This window comes from Sus scrofa, chromosome 18 (assembly GCF_000003025.6).
Source record: "Sus scrofa isolate TJ Tabasco breed Duroc chromosome 18, Sscrofa11.1, whole genome shotgun sequence".
Classification (NCBI taxonomy): domain Eukaryota; kingdom Metazoa; phylum Chordata; class Mammalia; order Artiodactyla; family Suidae; genus Sus; species Sus scrofa.
Genome location: NC_010460.4, coordinates 28,728,912 through 28,749,257, shown reverse-complemented (window position 1 = coordinate 28,749,257; position 20,346 = coordinate 28,728,912). Strand labels below are relative to the sequence as shown.

The following is a 20,346-nucleotide window of genomic DNA, read 5'->3' as shown; positions in this document are numbered from 1 at the left end:
TCATACGCTAGATTTTGTATATATGTGAAGCTGTGGAGGACCATCACGGAAATGTCACACATGGTTTCTTCTCAGTGGTAGGACGACAGGTGGTTTCTGTTTTCTTCTTACTGCTTTTCTCTGTTTTCCAAATTTCCTGAACTAAGTGTTTTACTTCTATAATCAGAAGTTAAAGTTATTAGTAAAAACAATCTTCTGTTGGTCCAAGTGCTTATTGGATAAAAACCCTGCTTCTTAGTATGGCATGTGGGCCCCTTAACAGCCTGCACTGGCCACCTCCCTTTGTCCCCTTACCATGTACATTTCACCCAGCCATTCACCATTCCTGAGGTATTTTTGGTTCTTTTAAGCCTAATTCATTGTACATGCAGGTCCTTCTTCCTGGAACACCTGAACTATTTCTTGGTCTTGTGAAATACACTTATATCCGTCATAGCCTAATATTATGTCATTTACTTGGTCAAGCTCCAGACGGAGTCTGTTGCTTTCTCTAATGTACTCCCATAGGACTTGGTGTGAATTTTCAATTATAGCAGTAAGCACATGGCAATGTTAATATCTATCCATATTTTATTCTCCTATGTGGGATTTTTAAAGTGGTCTTTAATATAGAGGTGATGCTCAATAAATGTCTGTTAGATAAATAAATGAATAAGGGAATAACAAATGCCTTTGTCTCATTTAAAGACTTCTCATTGTCTACTTTTTTCTTTTGTTATAGTTTATTTACATTGTTGTGCCTATTTCTGCTGTACAGAAAGGTGATACACATACACACATACTCCCTTTCTTAAATTATCTTCCATTGTGATCTACCACAAGAGACCGGATATAGTTCCATGTGTTATACAGTGGGAGCTTATTGCTTATCCATTCTAATAGTTTACAACTACTAACCCTGCGTTGCCTACTTCTTAAGAGCTTTGCTTTTAATATCTGATGACTGAGGGGGATTGTTAGCCATCTATAACATAAGGATTCAAGAAATGTTCTTCAAGCTTAATTGCTTATGCATGCCCCAGAATAGTTTTGAAAAACCTATATACTTCTGATACATTTTAAGGTGAATTATAAATTTTTCAACATAAGTTTAGGTGGCAGCAAAGAATGTAATTCCTGTCTATTACATATTGTCTTCATATGTTAAATGGATTTTTGTGGAGTCCTGGGAGCTGCAGTTTCAGTGCATTCAATTTCATGGAAAATAAATGAATTGATAAAGTCATGCTTCATTGTCAAGCCAAACAGCTAAATATGACTTGCTTTATGGCAGGAAAGTATAACTTTATTTTAAAATGCAGATGATAATTTGTACTAATTAACTTATTAACTTATTAAAAATTAAATAATTAATTAAAATATCTTATCCCTCAATTCACTTCTCAAATCTGATTCTGAGACGATAAGACACACAGATTGCCTTCAGTTTGAAACTTAGGTGAAATAAGATGTTACTGCCTTCAGTGTTTCTGGCTTTGCTTTTTTTTTTTTTTTTGGCCACACCCATGCCATGCAGAAGTTCCCTGCCGGGGATTAGGGATTGAACCTTCATGACAGCAGCAACCTGAGCCTCAGCAGTGATCACTGTGCTGGATGCTTAACCTGCTGAGTCACCAGGAAGTCCTTTCTGGATTTTCTTTTTTGAGATCCTTTTTTAGGAGAAAATCAATCTCTTATGGTCCCCTTGCTCGTATTATGGATTTTTTTTACACTATAGTAAGTGCCACATGGCAGAACTTGGGACAGATGAGAAGGCTGCCTCTTCCTTATAAAGTGAGGGAAGGACAATTTTGAGCAGGGAAGTGGAAAGAGAAATGACAGACAGCAGACAAATTCTCAGGCAGATTAATTTTTAGGAAGGACTGTTTTCAGACATTGAAGAGGTGGAAATACTTCCCCTAAAAAACTGTGTTTACTTCCTTCCCCTTGATCAATCTTTGATTTGAAGACTACCACCCTAAACCTTCCTATGGCACAGTAAAGAAGTGGGGAATTTTCAAAAGATATCCTTCTGCCAGCTACTGTCACAAAAGTGGAATTCATTCAAATCATCTGGCTATACCATCACATTTATGCTTACTAATAATCATTTAAAGGAATGCTTTGAGCTTCCAAGAGGAAGGTACTACCAGCATGATAGAGTAGAAGATTTGGATTGTAATTCCACTCTGGCCTGCTACTTCTGTGACTTCAGTTACTTAACCTCTCTGAATCACAGTCTACAACTTTGAAAGAAAGGGATTATAACATCTACCCCTTATGTTATTATTCTGCTGAAGATTAAATAATTATGTTTATGTTCCCAGTCTATAGGAGAGGATATATATATGTATGAATATAGATAGCTATATAGCATAGATATCTTGGAGTTCCCATCGTGGCTCAGTGGTTAACGAATCCGACTAGGAACCATGAGGTTGTGGGTTCGATCCCTGACCTCGCTCAGTGGGTTAAGGATCCGGCATTGCTGTGAGCTGTGGTGTAGGTTGCAGACACGGCTCGGATCCTGCATTGCTGTGGCTCTGGCGCAGGCCAATAGCTACAGCTCCGATTCAACCCCTAGCCTGGGAACCTCCATATGCCACAGGAGCGGCCCCGGAAAAGGCAAAAAGACAAAAAAAAAAAAAAAAGTATAGATATCTTAAATTGAATTACATTTGACAATGAGTAACAATATGAGAAATCAAAATTATTATTGTAATTTTCAGATGTTTTGGATATTGTGCTCTAGAAACCACATGCTGTAAATTATGTGCGATAAAGTATGGATCATGTGCCACATGCTTTTCAAACTCATACATAATTCAAATAGCTATTGAAATGATCTGAAAAACATACCTTCTTATTTTTTATGTTTTTTTTTTTCAACAGGGATTTGGGAAATTATTTGAGAAAGCAAAACAAAATAATAACAGTCGAAAAATTTCCAATGGTGATAACAGCCTCTTCTTCAGTAACTTTTCACTTCTCGGTACTCCTGTCCTGAAAGATATCAGTTTCAAGATAGAAAGAGGACAGTTGTTGGCAGTTGCTGGATCTACTGGAGCAGGCAAGGTAGTCTCTTTTACATCTCATGATGACGATCTTAACTTGGCATGCATTTCTCCTTCCTTTTTCTAGTTTATCTGTAGTTAAGAAGGTGTTTTGTAGAAATTCTTACATTGGTATTAGGAGACCATTTGGATATAGTGTCCTTCATAGTATAAATTATTCCACTGATAGCATTCTCTAGTCTTTTATAGCTTCCTATTATTTTCAGTGACTTTTTCATCTCTATCTTTTTTTTTTTTTTTTTTTTTTTTTCTCTTTTTTTTTTTTTGTTGTTGTTGTTGCTATTTCTTGGGCCGCTCCCGCGGCATATGGAGGTTCCCAGGCTAGGGGTTGAATTGGAGCTGTAGCCACCGGCCTACGCCAGAGCCACAGCAACTCGGGATCCGAGCCGAGTCTGCAACCTACACCACAGCTCATGGCAACACTGGATCCTTAACCCACTGAGCAAGGGCAGGGACCGAATCCGCAACCTCATGGTTCCTAGTCGGATTCGTTAACCACTGCACCACGACGGGAACTCCTCATCTATATCTTTTTATTTTGGACACTACTCAACACAGTGTCACACACATACATGGTGAGCATGCAGTAACTTTATTGAACAAATGAAGCATCTATTTTTACCAATCTGTGGCACAGACATTTTCTCAGAACTGGTCCAGGAAACTCACTGCTTAGATTTTGCTTCAGTAATCACATGGGCAAAAGATCCTCATTTCGTTGACATTAGAATTTTGGAGAATGGATTCAGACGTGCTTATGATTTACTACAAGGAAAAAAGATTGAATGGGTTAGTTTTTTGAAGGAAATACACAGGAATGTTCATTTATTCAATGCTGATCAGCCTCAACAACTCCCCCCATCCCAAATTATTATAAACCATGTATATTTGGAGATATATCTGACAAAAATAAATAGGTTAGAAAGCTAAAGGGTCAAATTTCATTGTCAGGAGAAGACTTTATAGTGATCTTCAAAAATTTAAGCTATTGTTCAGGTAATGATAGACAGTTGTTCTCTTTATCTAGCAAAAATTTAAAGAACATGAAGGAGTAAAATCAGAGATAAGAAAGGGTCTCCTATCTTTGGAATGGGCTACGAAGGGTAATAGATATTTGCTTTGCTATTAAGAACGGGTTCTTCTTCCCACTTGACTATACTTTTAGCTGTGATGCTTTCTAGAAATATAAGAAAAAGTTTAGTGTCCTCCTAACACTTTTCAGAATACTTTGATGAGAGAAAAGAAAGGAAGGAAGAAAGAAGCAGTGCTACTATAAGATCAAAATGTAAATAAAAGTAGAAATTAAGAACTACTTCTGAAAGACAATTATTTATTATGACTAGTATAGGAAGAGCCATATTTTGAGGAATTTAGTCGGAGACTTGGGAGACAAAGTGCCACAGAAAATTTCTAGTCCTTGAATTTGGTGTTCATAATGCTAGCGATATACAGTTGGCTTATTTCTCTGTCCAGTTATCTTTTACTACATGTGAAATAGACCTTGAAATAAAGTAGTTGTAGTTGTGCATCTTCTTCTTAGAAGAATACGTTCTTCCTGAAAGTGCTATTTTTCCTTCTATTTCTTTATAATATTATTAGCAATTTTCACTATTAAAAGAAAATGATACTGCAGGGGAAGTTGTTAATAAAGACATCACAGATGATCTAAACAAGAATGATTTCTTGTGAGAAGATGGTAATCGTGTTTCACAGAATTTAAAAAATTAATTTTCTGTGTTTAAAATTGCTTCTTTGAAAGGTGTAAACAAATAGCTTTGAAATTACAAATTACAAGACTGAACCAGCAATTAAATTTCAGGCAACTCTATTAAGAACTGATGAGCAGATAATTGCTGGCTGGAATTACAGTTGCATCTTCTGGGAAGTAGATATGAAGACAGAGTCAGATGGAGGAATAATTAAACCCCTCTGAGAAATAGAGTTTGGCAACTCAATCTAGGAGGATGCCTTTTTATAATATTAGGAATGGAGTGTTTTATAATCTTACTAGATTAAAGATCAATCTAAAATATAAGATTGAATAATTGAAAATGTTCACATTTTAAGATAAATCCCACACCACTCAATTTAGTAATTTGTATATCAAAAGCCTTAAAAATAACCAAATAAGTCTTCTATTGTATGATTGGTCCTAGTATGTTTGCAGAGATTTTATATGAAGATATTCATCACAACATTGTTTCAATAGCCAAAAATTGGAGGGAACCCCTAAATATCTAATACTAGGGGATTGATTAGATAATTTTAATATGGTTATATAATGGCATGTTAGTATTAGGAATGTTAAAAAATGACTCTGAAGGACATTTATGATATACTGTTAAGAGAAGGAAGACAATAGATTATAAGATCATATGTACATCATGATCTGCATTTTACAAAAGCATGTAGATGTGTATGTGTATATGTGTGTCTGGAAGAACGTTATGGATCCAATTGCTATCTCTGAGTTTTTGGATGTATTTTATCTCTGATTTTCCAAAATTTCAACAATTAATAAATACTATTTTCTGAATAAAACAGTAAGGTCAGATTTCATTTTATCACTCTCCCCTGGTATAACTGTCTAGGCTATCAGAGAACCATGTCTTCTTTGTTTTTATAGTCCAAGGACTATCCAAGACTCTAGGGCATAATAGGTGCTTGGTACAGATGTATTGAATTGAATGTATCTTTGGGAAAAATGATTTTTTTCCCTTTGGTTCTAATCTACATTGAGTATCTTTCATTTATGAAACCTCCTTGAATTATTTTAATTAAGCAATATTTGTGTAGTGGTCCACACCCCTGAGTATTCCCTACTAAAGGCTGGCTTGTGGCGTCTTCCACGGGGTGTGGGGAGTCTTCCACGGGGTGTGGGGATTTGTAGTTCTTCTAAAGCAGTTGAAGCTGTTCTGTGGCCTTGCTGACACCCCAGATACCACATAGTCTCTGTCATCCACCCTGGCCTTGCTCTGGTACTCTTAGCTTGGTCTTCTAATACCTGAGCATCAGATGTTTGGAATGGCTATGGGCTCCTGTTTCTGCCTACTTTTTAGATAAAATAAAAGCCTGCAAAGTTTTATCACTATTTACTTATATATTATTTTTATTATATTTAAAGTTTTAATTTAGCTTCATACTCTCAAAATATCAAAATACTGATATATATATTTATGTACATAAATTTATATAGATAAATATTGACAAATATATATTTGACCTTTGTATTTAGTAGATAGAAATGTGTATTTAACCCGTATGTGTGTGTGTATGTACATATATATATAATCAGAGCCACTTCATTGCTGGGGTTTATAAAACTATTCTATACGAAAATAATACTTCTAGCTTTAATTTTTATACAGAAGAATTTTACGTAGAAATAAAGTATTCCAGATTTTCTCCCTTTACACTAAGAATTTTAAAATTTACTAAAAGAAATATAGCAAAGATGCCTATTACTTGATCCTCCTTTCTTCCTGATTTATTTAATATTTATTAAAATTTAATTAAAAATTTAAAATTCTGGAAAATTAAAATGTATAAAAAGTTGGAAAATTTCCCTTTCACTTCTGTTTCTCTTCTGCCTATTTCCCACCGTTCTTTCCCCAATGCAGTCAACTACTCTTGTTAATTTTTTAATGTGTGTATGTATGTATTTATAAATAGCTGCATAGTAGTCCATTGTATAGACAGATCTTCTATAACGTGATGAGTTACCTATTGGTTGACATTTGGGTTATTTCTAGTATTTTGCTAACACAAAAGAATAGTGCTATGAATAATCTTGTATATATGCCATTTAGCGCATCTACAAGTGTATCAGAAGGGGGGTTTCCTAGAAATGGTGAAGCATTTGGATATCTGTCAAACTTACCTTCCTGAGGGTTGCACTAGTTTATGCATGTGCCATACGGTCTATATAAGATTGCAGATTAGATTTCCCCATAGCATCTCCAGCAGATGTTATATAGTTTTTGAATTTTTTCCAGCCTCACTGGGCAAAGTCATTTTTCAGTGTATTTTTAATTTGCATTTGTCTTATTATGAATAAAGTACAGTATTTATCATATGTTTAAAGGCCACTTCTATTTTAATTTTTGGTGAAATCTCTGTATATTTGGTACATTTTTTCCAATGGGTTGTTGTTATCTTTCTTTTTAATTTTAGGATCACTTTATTTAGAGGGAGATATTCCTTTGCGTGATAAAAGTTTCAAATAGTTACTCAGTTTGATATTTTTCCTTTTGTTTTCCATGCACAATTTTTTTAATGTGATTTTATTTATCTTTTATTTTGTGGCTTCTGGATTTTGAGTCATGCAAAAGTTTTCTTACTCCATGACTGTTGTGTTTTTTTTTTTTCCCAGGCATCCTTCAGTGTTTTCTTTAAGTATTTTATGGTCTCATTTTTGTACTTATTTATTCTTTGGCCTACTTGGAAATCATCATACATATGGTGTGAGATATGGATACAGTTTTTTTTGTGTATGCCCTCCAGATGGCTGTCCAGTTGTCCAACACCATATACTGAATAGGCTCGTTCCCCACTGATTTTAGATGCCATCTTTATCAAATACTAATTCTTTTATGCATTTGGATCTATTTTTGTAGTTTTAATTTTCTTCCATTGCTTTGTCTGTTTATATACCAGTAGTTCATGTTTTAAAGTTAGTGAGACCTTATAATTTATATGATTTATCATATCATTAAATTATTGAGTAATATAATTTATCATTTAGCAAGTTTATTGAGTAGTTACTTTGTGCCAGGCACTATTCTAGGCCTTGAGGATATAGTAGTGAACAAAATCCACAACATACCCTAATTTTCATTCCAAGGAGCTCACATTCTAGTGGAGGAGATGCATATTTATAAAATATGTGATATTTCATATACTTATGATTTATAATAATAAATGCTCTGAAGATAAAACAGAGAAGGAAGATTGGTGACAGGGTACAATTTTATGTAGTGGAAATAGGCCTCATTGAAAGATGACATTTGAATGTAGACTGAAAGGTGAGGGATTAAGTCACATGTATATCTGGGGAAGAGTCTTCTGGGGGGGGATGGAACAAACCCTTGAAATGGGACTGTGCCTGTCCTATTCAAAGAATAGCAAAGAGGTGAGTGGGGTTGGCACAGAGGAACCATGGGGAGTAGAGCTGTCAGAGAAGTAATAGGGACACACCATTACTTGGGACCTTGTAAAAGGGCCCTGAGGACCTTACAAAGGGCCTTGTTAGGAGTTAGGCTTTTTATTTTTTTTCCTGAGAAGATTAGTGTCAGTTGGAGGGTTTTAAGCAGAAAAGTAATATGATCCCATTTACATGTTGACAGGACCGCTTTGAGAGCAGGTTGTAGGAAGGGCAGAAGCAAGGAATTAAGTTAGAAGGCCTTTGTATTTATTTGGGTAGGAGATGATATTGGCCTAATCCAAGTGGAAATGGAAGTAAACAGTCAGATTTAGGACATGTTTCCAAGGAATATACAACAGAATTAGATAGACTGAACAAGGCATATGAGAAAGATGGAGGCATCAAGGAACTTTGTAATCGGAAGGATGAGGGTACCATTTACTGAGAAGATGAAGGGAGAAACAGATTTGAGGAGGACCTTGATTTTGGAATGTTAAGTTTAAAATGCCTTTTTGATAGCCAAGTAGAGATGTTAGTTGGAAACAGAAGTCTCGTTTAAGGGAGTGGGTTTTGGCTGTGTAAGACCATGGGGCCAGATGAGATTCCAAGGGAGATAAGGTATTTTCGTTCTAGCGGTTATATTTATAATAACTTTATGTTAAATCTTTGTTTTTTTATTTCTTTAGTTCACTAATATGAGCTTTGATAAAATCAATGTATTTTCTTCCTCTGCTGCATCCTCTTCTTCTACTCAATTTTAGTCATGATATTATCTTTCTTAATGTTTTATCTTTTTATTGTTAAACATGCATATGCTTCTGTGGCTTAATTTGTTGCATTTAAATAATATCCTTTGGCTTCCAGCTTTCTTGATTAGGCATTCAGCAAATTTCCTCTACTGTCCATTTCCTTTGTTTTCTACTTATAACTTTTCTTATTATCAGGCCATATAACGTATTTAAATTCTCTTCTTTAATTCCCACATTAGTTTAAATTTGAGTTCACAGTATATAATGTCTTTGTCCACTGATAGTCCTTTCGTTAAGCTTCTTCAGTTATTTCCTGGATGATTTTATACTAGTTTCATCAAGAAGATTCATAGATACCTCTTTTTGACTAGTCTCCCTTATAAGATGAAGATAATATTGAATGTACCTTGTAGGGTTATTGCGAGGCTTAAATAAATGAGTACAGTTAAATCACAAAGAATAGCGCCTAGCATAGAGTGAGTGCTCAATAAGTGTCAGCTGTTACTAATCTTTTCCTGACCTCTTCCAAACTCATCCTGATCATCTGAACTAGGCTCTCCATTTCTGTGATCTTTGTCAAAGCACTTATCATACTCTATTGTAATTATGTCTTTTATTCCCCTTGTAGCTTTTGTGCAAAGCAGCATACTCAGAACAGGAAGTGCTTAATATATTTTGCATAAATTAATATAGAATCTTCTAAAATTAGAATAGATACCTCTGCTTAGGATGACAGTTGGAGGATGTGCATCCTGAGAGTGATTTGATTGAACAGTTTAACTTAATAACAATGGTTTTATTTCCAGACATCACTTCTGATGATGATTATGGGAGAACTGGAGCCTTCAGAGGGTAAAATTAAGCACAGTGGAAGAATTTCATTCTGCTCTCAGTTTTCCTGGATCATGCCGGGCACCATTAAAGAAAACATCATCTTTGGTGTTTCCTATGATGAGTATAGATACAGGAGTGTCATCAAAGCGTGCCAACTAGAAGAGGTAAGTAATTACATGAGAAATCTCCAATTGCGCATATGAAACCTTCAAACTACCTAAATCATACATTTAACTTTTTATTCAATCAGTCTACATATATCTATCACATTTCCACTATGAGTAAACTGTGAGTAAATTAATTAATAACATATATGAGCCCCACTGTGAGAAGCTTGCAGAAACATAAAGAAGATACAATTTATTTTTTAAATGATGGCCTGGTTTGGTTACAATAAAAACTCTATGAAATGGACAGTTAAATGGCCTGCATGTTTTTAAAAGTACTTTAAAATTGCATAAGAGAATTTTAATTATTTTAGTAGTATCATCACCTAAGAAACAAACACTGACCTGTCAGTAGAGAATTAGAGATTAAATTTTGATTATGTCTCATCCTTTTGCCTTGAACATATAACCATATAACCATCAGTGACTGTACTTCTCTGAAACAGAGGCACAGTGAAGCTTATGCTATTGAATAATTTTTTAACAATATTGGGGAATGAGCTAATTATCTGGAAACACAAAAAAATATTCCAAGTGAAGCCAGTACATGGATCTTGTACTATTCAATACATAAATTGTATGATGAAGGGCTCAATAATAATTGATTTAGTGGTAGGGAATATATTGTTATGAGGTTTATCAAGGAAAACAACACATTATGAGGTTTATCAGCAGTCTTGCCTGAATAGTGATCTTGACTCAAAATCATTATCTTTGATAGATGACATTTGACCCTACTGGATTCCTTTAAGTCACCTTTTATTTAAAAAAATGCAGTGGGAATAAAATGAAGTTTGAAATACAGGGCATAAAAATAGAAAAAAATGGCTAATTGTAGATTAGATAGAAATTGCGGTTCTTACAAAATAGGGCTGTGCTTGAATAGATGGCTCTTTATGTACATATTGACTCATTCAACAGTAGTTTTTAAAATTTCCTTTCTCTTATTTTCTGGACACATGAAAGCATAATAGAAACAAATGCTATCTTGAAAAATAGTGTATTTACCTTGAAGAAAATATTCTTCATTCCTCAAAAGCTCTTCTTCCAGGAATAGTATTTCACCACCTGGAGGTTGGAACACTCATTAAATTTGTTATTAGAAAATTTTCATGTTTCCAGAGAACACAGATATTTGCCTGGGAGGGGCTGGATGTAGGTGAGTAGTGCCCTGCAAGACAAGTTATGGGCTCTGTTTAGTTATTAGTAGAAAGGCAGGTTTCTGGTAGGCTTTATTTTTTGCTTTGAATATGCCTTTTCCTATAGATATTATTTTATAAATGGTGGCTTGATTTCCCCATGTAAACCTATAAATAAAACCTGTATTTCTCAAATAAGGCATAGCTGTATTATTAGTGGCAGTAAATTCAGAGGTATAGGTACCTCCTTCATAGAATGAGCATTTACTGCCTTCTAAATACTGTGCCAGGTCCTGAGACTGTCAAGTTGAATAAGATGTGGTCCATTTTCTAAAGAGTGCATAGGATAGTGAATTGTATTTTAGTGCCTGATTGTATGGTATGTGAATTATATCTTGATAAAACTGTTGAAATAATAGAAGAAAGAGGATAAGAGGAAAAACATATTATTTGCTTTTTTTCTTATTCCATGGCCAACCTTAAAGTTATTTTTAAAGTGTATAATTTGTTGTTTTTTTAGTATGTTCATAAGATTTTACCACATTTTCAACTCCTCTAAAAGAAACTCTACTAGCAATCAATTTGCATTCTCTTATACCTAATTCCTCCATCCAGCTGCAAACAACATTTATCTCTAAATTATTCCTATTCTAGATATTTCACATAAGTAGAATCATATCATATATGGTCTTCCGTGCCTAAATAAACTTTTAAACTAGAAGAAGGTAAAGGGTCTTCATTTCAAAAACATTTATTGAGATGTCCTATATTGTATGAAAATATGAATAGACAAGATCCATATACATCAGAGGTTCATGGACCAGTAGGGAAAAAATCAATAAATAATGTAATTGTTGTTCTAATAGAGAAAAAAGAGGAATTTCTATGGGAGTAAAAGGAGGAAGCATGGGAATTGAGCTGGGTCTGCCTAATGTGAGGACTAACTTCAGAGGAGGCACACTGCTAATGTCCTCTGATGGAATAATTCGCTGTGGAATCTGAATGGTGACAAGAGTGAAACTTATGGTCTTGGAGGAATTTTTTGATCAAAACATTAGAGCTCCCAATAAAGTAGAGAGAAGGTTAGGTTGATCTGAGGAAGTGAAATATTGATGAGTAATGATTGAGAAAATTAAATGAAATTAAATAGAGGGTGCCTAAGATAGCGTCTGGTACAAATCAGCCACTTAGCAAGCAGTAGTTCAGTTCTCTTTCCTTCCGAGATGGAGCATATTGCTAGGGAACATGATGTAGGATCAATGTGTCTGAGCGTCTGTTCTTGTTAGTGAGTGAGTCCTGTGGAAATAAGATGGAGTTTGGCATAATTGGCAAGAACCATGAAGCCACGGAATCATAAAAAAGTCATCAATATGAATTTTAATGTTGACAAAAGCAGTTACAAGAGAAAGTCATGAAAGTGATCATTTACAAATATGGTAGTTGGTCTACGTGACCCAGTCCACAAATTTGGAGTATTTTGTGGAAGCAACTAGATGGCATAAGATCCTGGAGGTTTGGAGTATAGAATGCTCTAGAATGGCCATGGGCTTGGGAGGTGATTCCAGTTTGTCTGTCCCTTTTAGACCCCACAATTTGACTTTCGTGATTACCTTATGCCAGATACTGTTCACAGTGGTGGAGGCAGGATGAATACAAAATGAAAATGTTATTATCCCTTTCCTCAAAGAACTTATAGGCTGGTTGAGGTAAAATATATGCAAAGAGACCATTTGGACAAAATATACAAGTGTTGGTATAGAAGTACTCTCAGGGCAGTAGTGTTCTCAGAGGTTCTGTTTTGAGAAAGGCGAACCAAGACCAGGAGCTAACACTCCCATCCAGTGCTCTGCTCATCAGGCAAGGCATCACTCTAAGAGGGCTTTCAGCCTGCCTGGACAATTCAGGGAGGCTTTTTCTAAAAACAGCACCTTGAAGGATGACTAAAAATGGAAAAAATATTCTGGACAGAGGAAACTCTATGAGCAGAGTAACCAGACATGAAGCCATTTGGTTAGTGCAGGGAACCATGAGCATCTTGGTAGAATGAGAGTGTAACTGGGGGACAGTAAGTGAGGATGAATAAAGCTGGAGGGCCATGTTTTGGGAGCCTCGAATACCAGTTTCTGGAATTTGTTCTTGGAGAGCCTTAATCAGAGGAATGATATAATCAGCTTTGCAATGTAGATATATCATTTTGGCTGTGATATGAGAAGCAGAATTAAGGGGGGCATGATTCAAAGATTTGTAGGATAACGGAAAGAACATAGATTTTGAAATCTGATAGGGCTGGGTTACTGAAGAGTTTTACTTAACCATGGTGTATACTGAGTTGTGTCCTCTGCAATGTAAGGATGATAGTACCAGTTTTATAGGGTTTGTGGATTCTTCTGGCACAAAGAAACTACTTAATAAGTAGAACAGTGATGATGAGGCTGAGGCTGTGAGGATGATGATCAGCAGTAGTTGTAATAGTGCTATTTGCTATTGTGACTAGAAGGAGAAAGACTAACTGGAAGCTATTTCAGTAATCTAGATAATGTCAGTGATGGACAAGAAAAGACAAAAGTAGAAGAGGAATAATGAGACTACAAACAATCTCCTATTTGTGTTCTGTTTGCATCCTAAGGAAAGGGCATCACGAAAAAGAGGCTTTAGGAGAGAGTGAATATGTTTTCCTCAAGAAATTGGAAGAGAAGAGAATTTGGCTTAGGATTAAGGATTCCTTGCCCAAGAGGAGCTGGAAAGAGGGACAAGTAGAAATACTGTGGGTTTAGAAAGGAAGGGTGTGGAGGTCAATTACAAAGAACTGAGATGTCTGATCTAACAAGGTACTATATGGGTTTTCATAAATAATTGTTAATAGCGATGATGGCCACTGTTTTGTTCTTTTTAATTGTACAATTATCTCTTCATCCTCTTTGCTTTAAAATGTCAAATAAAACACTTAGCTTTTTATTGTTAACATTCCCTGAGTCCCTGTTCCTTTCTGCCCTACTGACTTTTGCAGTGTGTTTTAAGTCTACCTGGTTATCTTGTGATAGGCGAAAGCATCCAGCATCTCCTAAATCCCTGTGCTTTAAACTGGGAAATGTAGTGAGTACAGTGAGTGCATTCATACCTGCTCTTTTGTCTTTGCTGAATCTTTCCAACTACATGATAAATGCCTTGAGAACACTGGTTTTAAAAATTTTATTTTGATATACTCCATCAAATACATTAATAATGAAGTTCAATTTTTATCGGATTAACGGTTGCAGAAATATTGTGAAGTAGGCATGTCAGTTGCAAGAAATTTACTCATCAAATGTTCTCTGAGCCTCACCATCTCAGAGTTCAAGGAGACAATTATATGACAGCAAGTTATTGCTTAGAATAACAGATAAAAATAACTGAAAGCGCTAGACTATTTTGACTGTCAAAATCAGGTTTCCCCTATTTTCAGTGACTTCAGAGTTTCCAATTTTTGTGTTTTTGTTGTTGTTAAACGAGTGTTTTCAAAGGCCAGTGAGAAGGTTTTTGTTTGTTTGGTTGTTTGGTTTTTGTTCTTTTGTTTTGTTTTGTTTTTAAGCATGGAGGAGTTTTGAGAACAGGAGCACCAAATACCTACACGATCCTTGAGGGTTAACAACTGGTGCCAGCCAAAGACTCCCCTCTGTATATTCTCTCTGTGGCCCCATCACCAAATACAAACAGTCATGATTCAATATGTTTTCATTTTGACTGCCAAGGCAGATCTGTTTCTTAATGCACTGCATCTAGACGTGGAAATGGAGTTGGGGTGGAATATTTTCTTCCTCATTTTTGTGTTTTTGTTCAGCTCCAATATCTACAAAGCACTTGCGTGTGTAATGATGCTTGGTGTCATAGGAGTAGGCAGGTAGGTGTAAATTGGCTTGGATAGGAAAAGGAACACACAGCATAGTTCACATAGTTTTCTGATTTTGGTTTGTGGTTAAAACTATTCACTCAGTGGGATTACGTGAAGACTTTATCACAGGGAAGAGCCTGGAGACAGCGCTATGCAGATAGAATAAATTGTAAGGAACAATCACAAGTGAGGAAGTCCTGTTCAGATTCTTCCCCTTCATATTCTCTCTTAGGAACTTCTCCACATTGTGTTTCTATGTCCTTCTTTGGATCTAGATTATAGTAGAATGGATTTCTAGACAAATCAACAGGTTTGGGTTTTTTTTTTGTTTGTTTGTTTTTTGTTTTTTTGTCTGTGCCTACAGCAGGCAGAAGTTCCTAGGCCAGGGATCAAACCCCTGCCACAGCAGTGACCCCAGCAATGACAACCCTGTTGTCACTTAACCCACTAAGTGACCCACTTAGTGGTCACTTAACCCACTAAGTGACCAAGGAACTCTCAATGGTGTTTTTTTTTTTTTTTTTTTTTTTTATAAATACCATTTTGAATCCCTAAGCCCATTAACTCATCTTCCCTTTTTTTTCTTTCTATGCATCCAAATTCCCTTCAAAGTCCTTCTAAATATTTGTGGCTTTTGTAATCATCACTAAAGATTTTGCTAGCTCAAAAAGAAGAATTAATGTAATTGGGCCCATGTTAACATACTCATCTCTTAAGGAGATTATAATCATATTTTGTTATTGAAAGAGTAACAGATTTCACTGTCCTCTTGGTTTCCTTTTTAATTTATTTTTATTTTTATTTATTTATTTATTTTGTCTTTTTGCCTTTTCTAGGGCTGCTCCTGTGGCATATGGAGGTTCCCAGGCCAGGGGGCCAATTGGAGCTGCAGCCCCCAGCCTACGCCACAGCCACAGCAATGCAGGATCTGAGCCGCGTCTGTGGCCTACACCACAGCTCATGGCAACCCCGGATCCCTAACCCACTGAGCAAGGGCAGGGACCGAACCCGCAACCTCATGGTTCCTAGTCGGATTCGTTAACCACCGAGCCACGATGGGAACTCCTGTCCTCTTGTTTTTTTTAAAAATTTCCAGAATACTGCTCCTTTGCAATTCTCTAATACCTTATTCTAGCACACTGCCCCACAACTGACAGCAACCGATTCTCGGCAGGCAAATGTTTAGGTACCAAGTAATTGGTCTATCTTTATTCAGTGACTCACTGTCTTATAAAGTACTTAGTTTGGAGCAGTAATTGGCTTTTATAACATTGCGTGGTAGGAGGTGGGACGAGGGCTGTGAGAAGAGGTCAGAGGCTTAGGATATGTAATCGGTTTCCACAAAGTTGTTGCAATCCTTTCGTGACCACAAAATGGTCTTCATTAAGTAAATATTTGTCATGACAGCCATTACATACACATTGTAATAAAAATATTTACTGTGTAAGTTGAAGAAGTAAAATCTGTTTGTGTTTTCTATTCCACCACTGCTTAACAGTTCTCATAGTTAAATCACTAAAGAAAAAAAAATGGGAGGGCAGTTGGCAAGAAATTACTAAGAGGGAAAAAAAAAAACAACTTAGGAGGGAAATTGGCAAGAATATGAAAAACTTGGGAGGGAAGTAAGCGAAGAAATGAGTTAACATTTGGAAAATAAATGGAAAATAAATTCCATTATACAGATACCACAAGACTAATTAAATTTGAATTTGACCCCTTGATTTTCAGATCTGGCCAAAACTAACCTGCACAGAACAGAGGCTTAACCTTTGAGTGGTCAATCCACCATTATAGGAGGATTCAGGCATGTTTAGTTGGAAGATCAGTAGAGAAAAAGGTGCCGTACAAATTACATTTGCATTCAACAGTAGCTAAAATATAATAGACATCCAAAATAGATATTTGAACCACACTGAACTATGTCCCCTAAACCAGAATAAATCATGCTAAGTGGTTTATTCAAGTTGTACCTTGAACAACCTGTCACTTTCTGCTGATAGGTAATTAAGTTTGAAAGCACGGTCATTTATTTATTGTAATATGAAGCAGGTACATTTATTTTATAAAACTACTGAACCAGAACCAAACAGGAACACCATAGTGTTTCCTGAACTAAACTGTTATTTCACTTCATTTGAGCCCTGGAACTTAAAAATAAATACTAGTTAATTTTCACTGGGAAGGCACAAGTCAGCATTTCTGTGCTAAGCAGTTTTTGCATACATTTGTCTGTTGAATTCTCATTTTCAAGTTATCTAGTGACAACTTTACCTAGAATTTGCCGTCAAAATTCAAATATGCTGAATTCTAAAAGTATGAACTTGGAGTTCCTGTTGTGGCTCAGCAGTAACAACCTGACAGATATCCATGACACTGGTTTGATCCCTGGCCCTGCTCAATGGGTTAAGGATCCGGCATTGTCCTGAGCTGCAGTGTAGGTGGCAGACAAGGCTTGGATACTGCATTGCTGTTGCTGTGGTGTAGGGCCAGCAGCTATAGCTCCTATTGGACCCCTAGCCTGGAAACTTCCATATGCCACAGATGTGGCCCTAAAAAGACCATATGCCACAGATGTGGCCCTAAAAAGACCAAAAAGACTCTAAAACCAAAATAACCCTAAGACTACTCCTCTTTGTAAGATGTGGGCAAATCACAAGAACAGTAGTATAAAACTTTAAGTATAACTGTCTGAGATCAAGCTGTCTCATGAATAGATAATGAAATTAAGTTACTTAAGCCAGGGTTTCATATTAAAAAACAAAAACTGTGAGTTCCTGTCATGGCTCGGCAGTTAACAAACCCAACTAGCATCCATGAGGATTCGGGTTTGATCCCTGGCCTCCCTCAGTGGGTTAAGGATCCTGTGTTGCCATGAGCTGTGGTGTAGGTGGAAGACGCGGCTCGGATCCCACTTTGCTGTGGCTGTGGTGTAGGCTGGCGGCTATAACTCTGATTGGACCCCTAGCCTGGGAACCTCCATTTGCTGAGTGTGAGGCTCTAAAAAGAATAAAAAAAATATTATTTTCCAAAGGCCAAAGCCATGTTGCATCATTACATATAGGCCTGATGTTTCATATCTCTTGAAGAATTGGGATTATGGACCTTGCACTCTTGGAGTTTTCAATTTTGTGGTGATGGCTAATTAAACGAGATCAAGAGAAGATTTTACACATATATCACTTATATTTTACTATAATCTTAGACTTTGGTTTAGTTCATAAAGACCTTACCAAGAAGGGAAACTTGACTTTTCTAAAAATTCTGAGTTTGAATATTCTCTAGACAAAAATAGTCTTTGAAATGACAATTGTATTACCATGAGTGTATTTCAGAAACAAGTCTATAATACCAAGTTTTTATGTAGAAGGTTTAGTTACCCTTGATTTTAATTTCAACATTAGAAAATTTGATCTCAATAAATATTTGTTGAGTTTTTACTGTGGACAAGGTATATGTTAGGCACTCTGAGTGCTGCCTGCAAGTATAAAAAGGGTCCTGTCTATAATGAGTTTTTGTTTTGTTTTGTTTCAGTCACACCTGTAGCATGTGTAAGTTCTTAGGCCAGGGATCAAACCGACGCCACAGCAGTGACCGGAGCTACTGTAGAGCCACTGTAGTGCCACTGTAGTGCCAATGCCAGATCCTTAACACACTTTGCCACAGGGGATCTTCTGTGATGCGTTTGTGACTTATAGATTTTTGGATTGGGCAGGATACACAGACACACAAATATACATATAATATATAAATTCACTCATGTAGTAAATATTTATGAGTGCAAACATTGAACTAGAGACTGTGTCAAACTCTGGAAATTATTGGTGGACAAGGCACAATCCCTGTTCTCAAGGGGCTTTCATTCTGGAGGAGAACAACAAGTAAAACTGGTGTTGTTTGTTAAGTTCTATGATACTGACTAATACAAGGTCCTTATATGTAGGGTATAGGCAATCCGCCCTTAATCCGATCTTAGAAGGTCAGGTGAGATTTTCCTGGAGGAAGTGACATCTAAGGTGAGAGATGATGGATGAGTAGGAGTCATTTGAATGAAGAACAGGGAGACCATTCCAGAAAGAGAACAGAATGTACAAGACTTGGAGTCAACAGAGAACCTTGTACATTTGAGTAGCTATTGTCCGTTCTGTGTGGCTAGGGTATAGAATGAATGGGCCTAGACTGGAGCAAGAACACTGCCCTTTGAGGGGAGCGCTAGGTAAGGGAATGCGGCAAGGCTGGGGTCTGGAAAGAGCTGAACTGGGAGAGAACAGTCAGATGGTGGTTTCTGATCCCTACTTGCCAGCAAGTAAACCAAAGAGCCAAACGAGGCAGAAAGGCAGATCCTCCGCTTCACTTTCATGTTTCATATATCGGGGGAAATTAGAGCACTCTCGCTGCAGAGTTGTCGTGCAACTCCTCCGCAGAGGGCAAACGTGGTGCTTAGCTGTACCCTGGGAGGAGAGCAGGTGGGTCCACAGAATCCTACATGGTTGCTTCTCTTCACTGAGGGGAGGGTCATAGAAAAAATCAATATTTTGGAAAGATTCATCCAGCGTAACAGGCAGACCCGAAGGGGATAATGGAGCATTTAGCAAATCTTGTTATCCACATTTTATTTTACTCTAGTATTATTATTTTTTGTCCTTTTACCTTTTCTACAGCTGCTCCCATGGCATATGGAGTTCCCAGGCTAGGGGTATAATCAGAGCTGTAGACCGGTCTACACCAGAGCCACAGCAACGTGGAATCTGAGCCGCACCTGCAACCTACACCACAGCTCACGGCAACGCTGGATCCTTAACCCAATGAGCAACGCCAGGGATTGAACCCGAAACCCCATGGTTCCTAGTCGGATTCGCCAACCCTGTGCCACGACGGGAACTCCTTGTTATCTACATTCTATAGTGTTAAGAAGTAAAAGCTTAAGAGACCTGTTGAACATCACGTCTCGTAATTGGTGGGACCAGCAAGAGTAATTCAAATCTTCTGACTTCTTTTTAGGGTTGTTGCCTATTAGAAACCCTATCTTAAACTATAATGACTTATGCGTTGAACATTGCAAACTCTAAGTTAGAAGTTCAGGCTGGTTAATCTCACTATGATTTAACAGAATTATTAAACTATGGAGATTATAAATCTGCTGTTTGTGAAAGAGATTATGATAACAAAGACTTGTGAACTGATGACAGTGAACTGATATCATGACAGAGTTTTGAAAAGTATTTGCAGGATATTAATTTTTATGTAAGTGACATGTGAAGCTTCCATACTCCTAAATTCCATACTCCTGGATCTTGGGAAAACCACCTATACTAACACATTTGAAAATTGTCAGGAAATTTCTTCCCATATCTTCTCCCAAATTATTTTTTTTTCTTGCCTTGGGGCAGAATCTC

The 20,346-nt window shown here is 36.6% G+C and overlaps 1 protein-coding gene across 4 annotated transcripts in view; it reads left to right on the top strand.

Moving 5' to 3' along the window:
• Positions 1 to 20,346, top strand: part of CFTR (cystic fibrosis transmembrane conductance regulator) — a 190,493-nt gene that overhangs the window by 68,952 nt on the left and 101,195 nt on the right. For all 4 annotated transcript variants that reach the window (XM_021078522.1, XM_021078520.1, XM_021078523.1 and 1 more), the window contains 2 exon segments: positions 2,872 to 3,054; positions 9,752 to 9,943. In XM_021078522.1, the coding sequence (XP_020934181.1) occupies positions 2,872 to 3,054; positions 9,752 to 9,943 (375 nt within the window).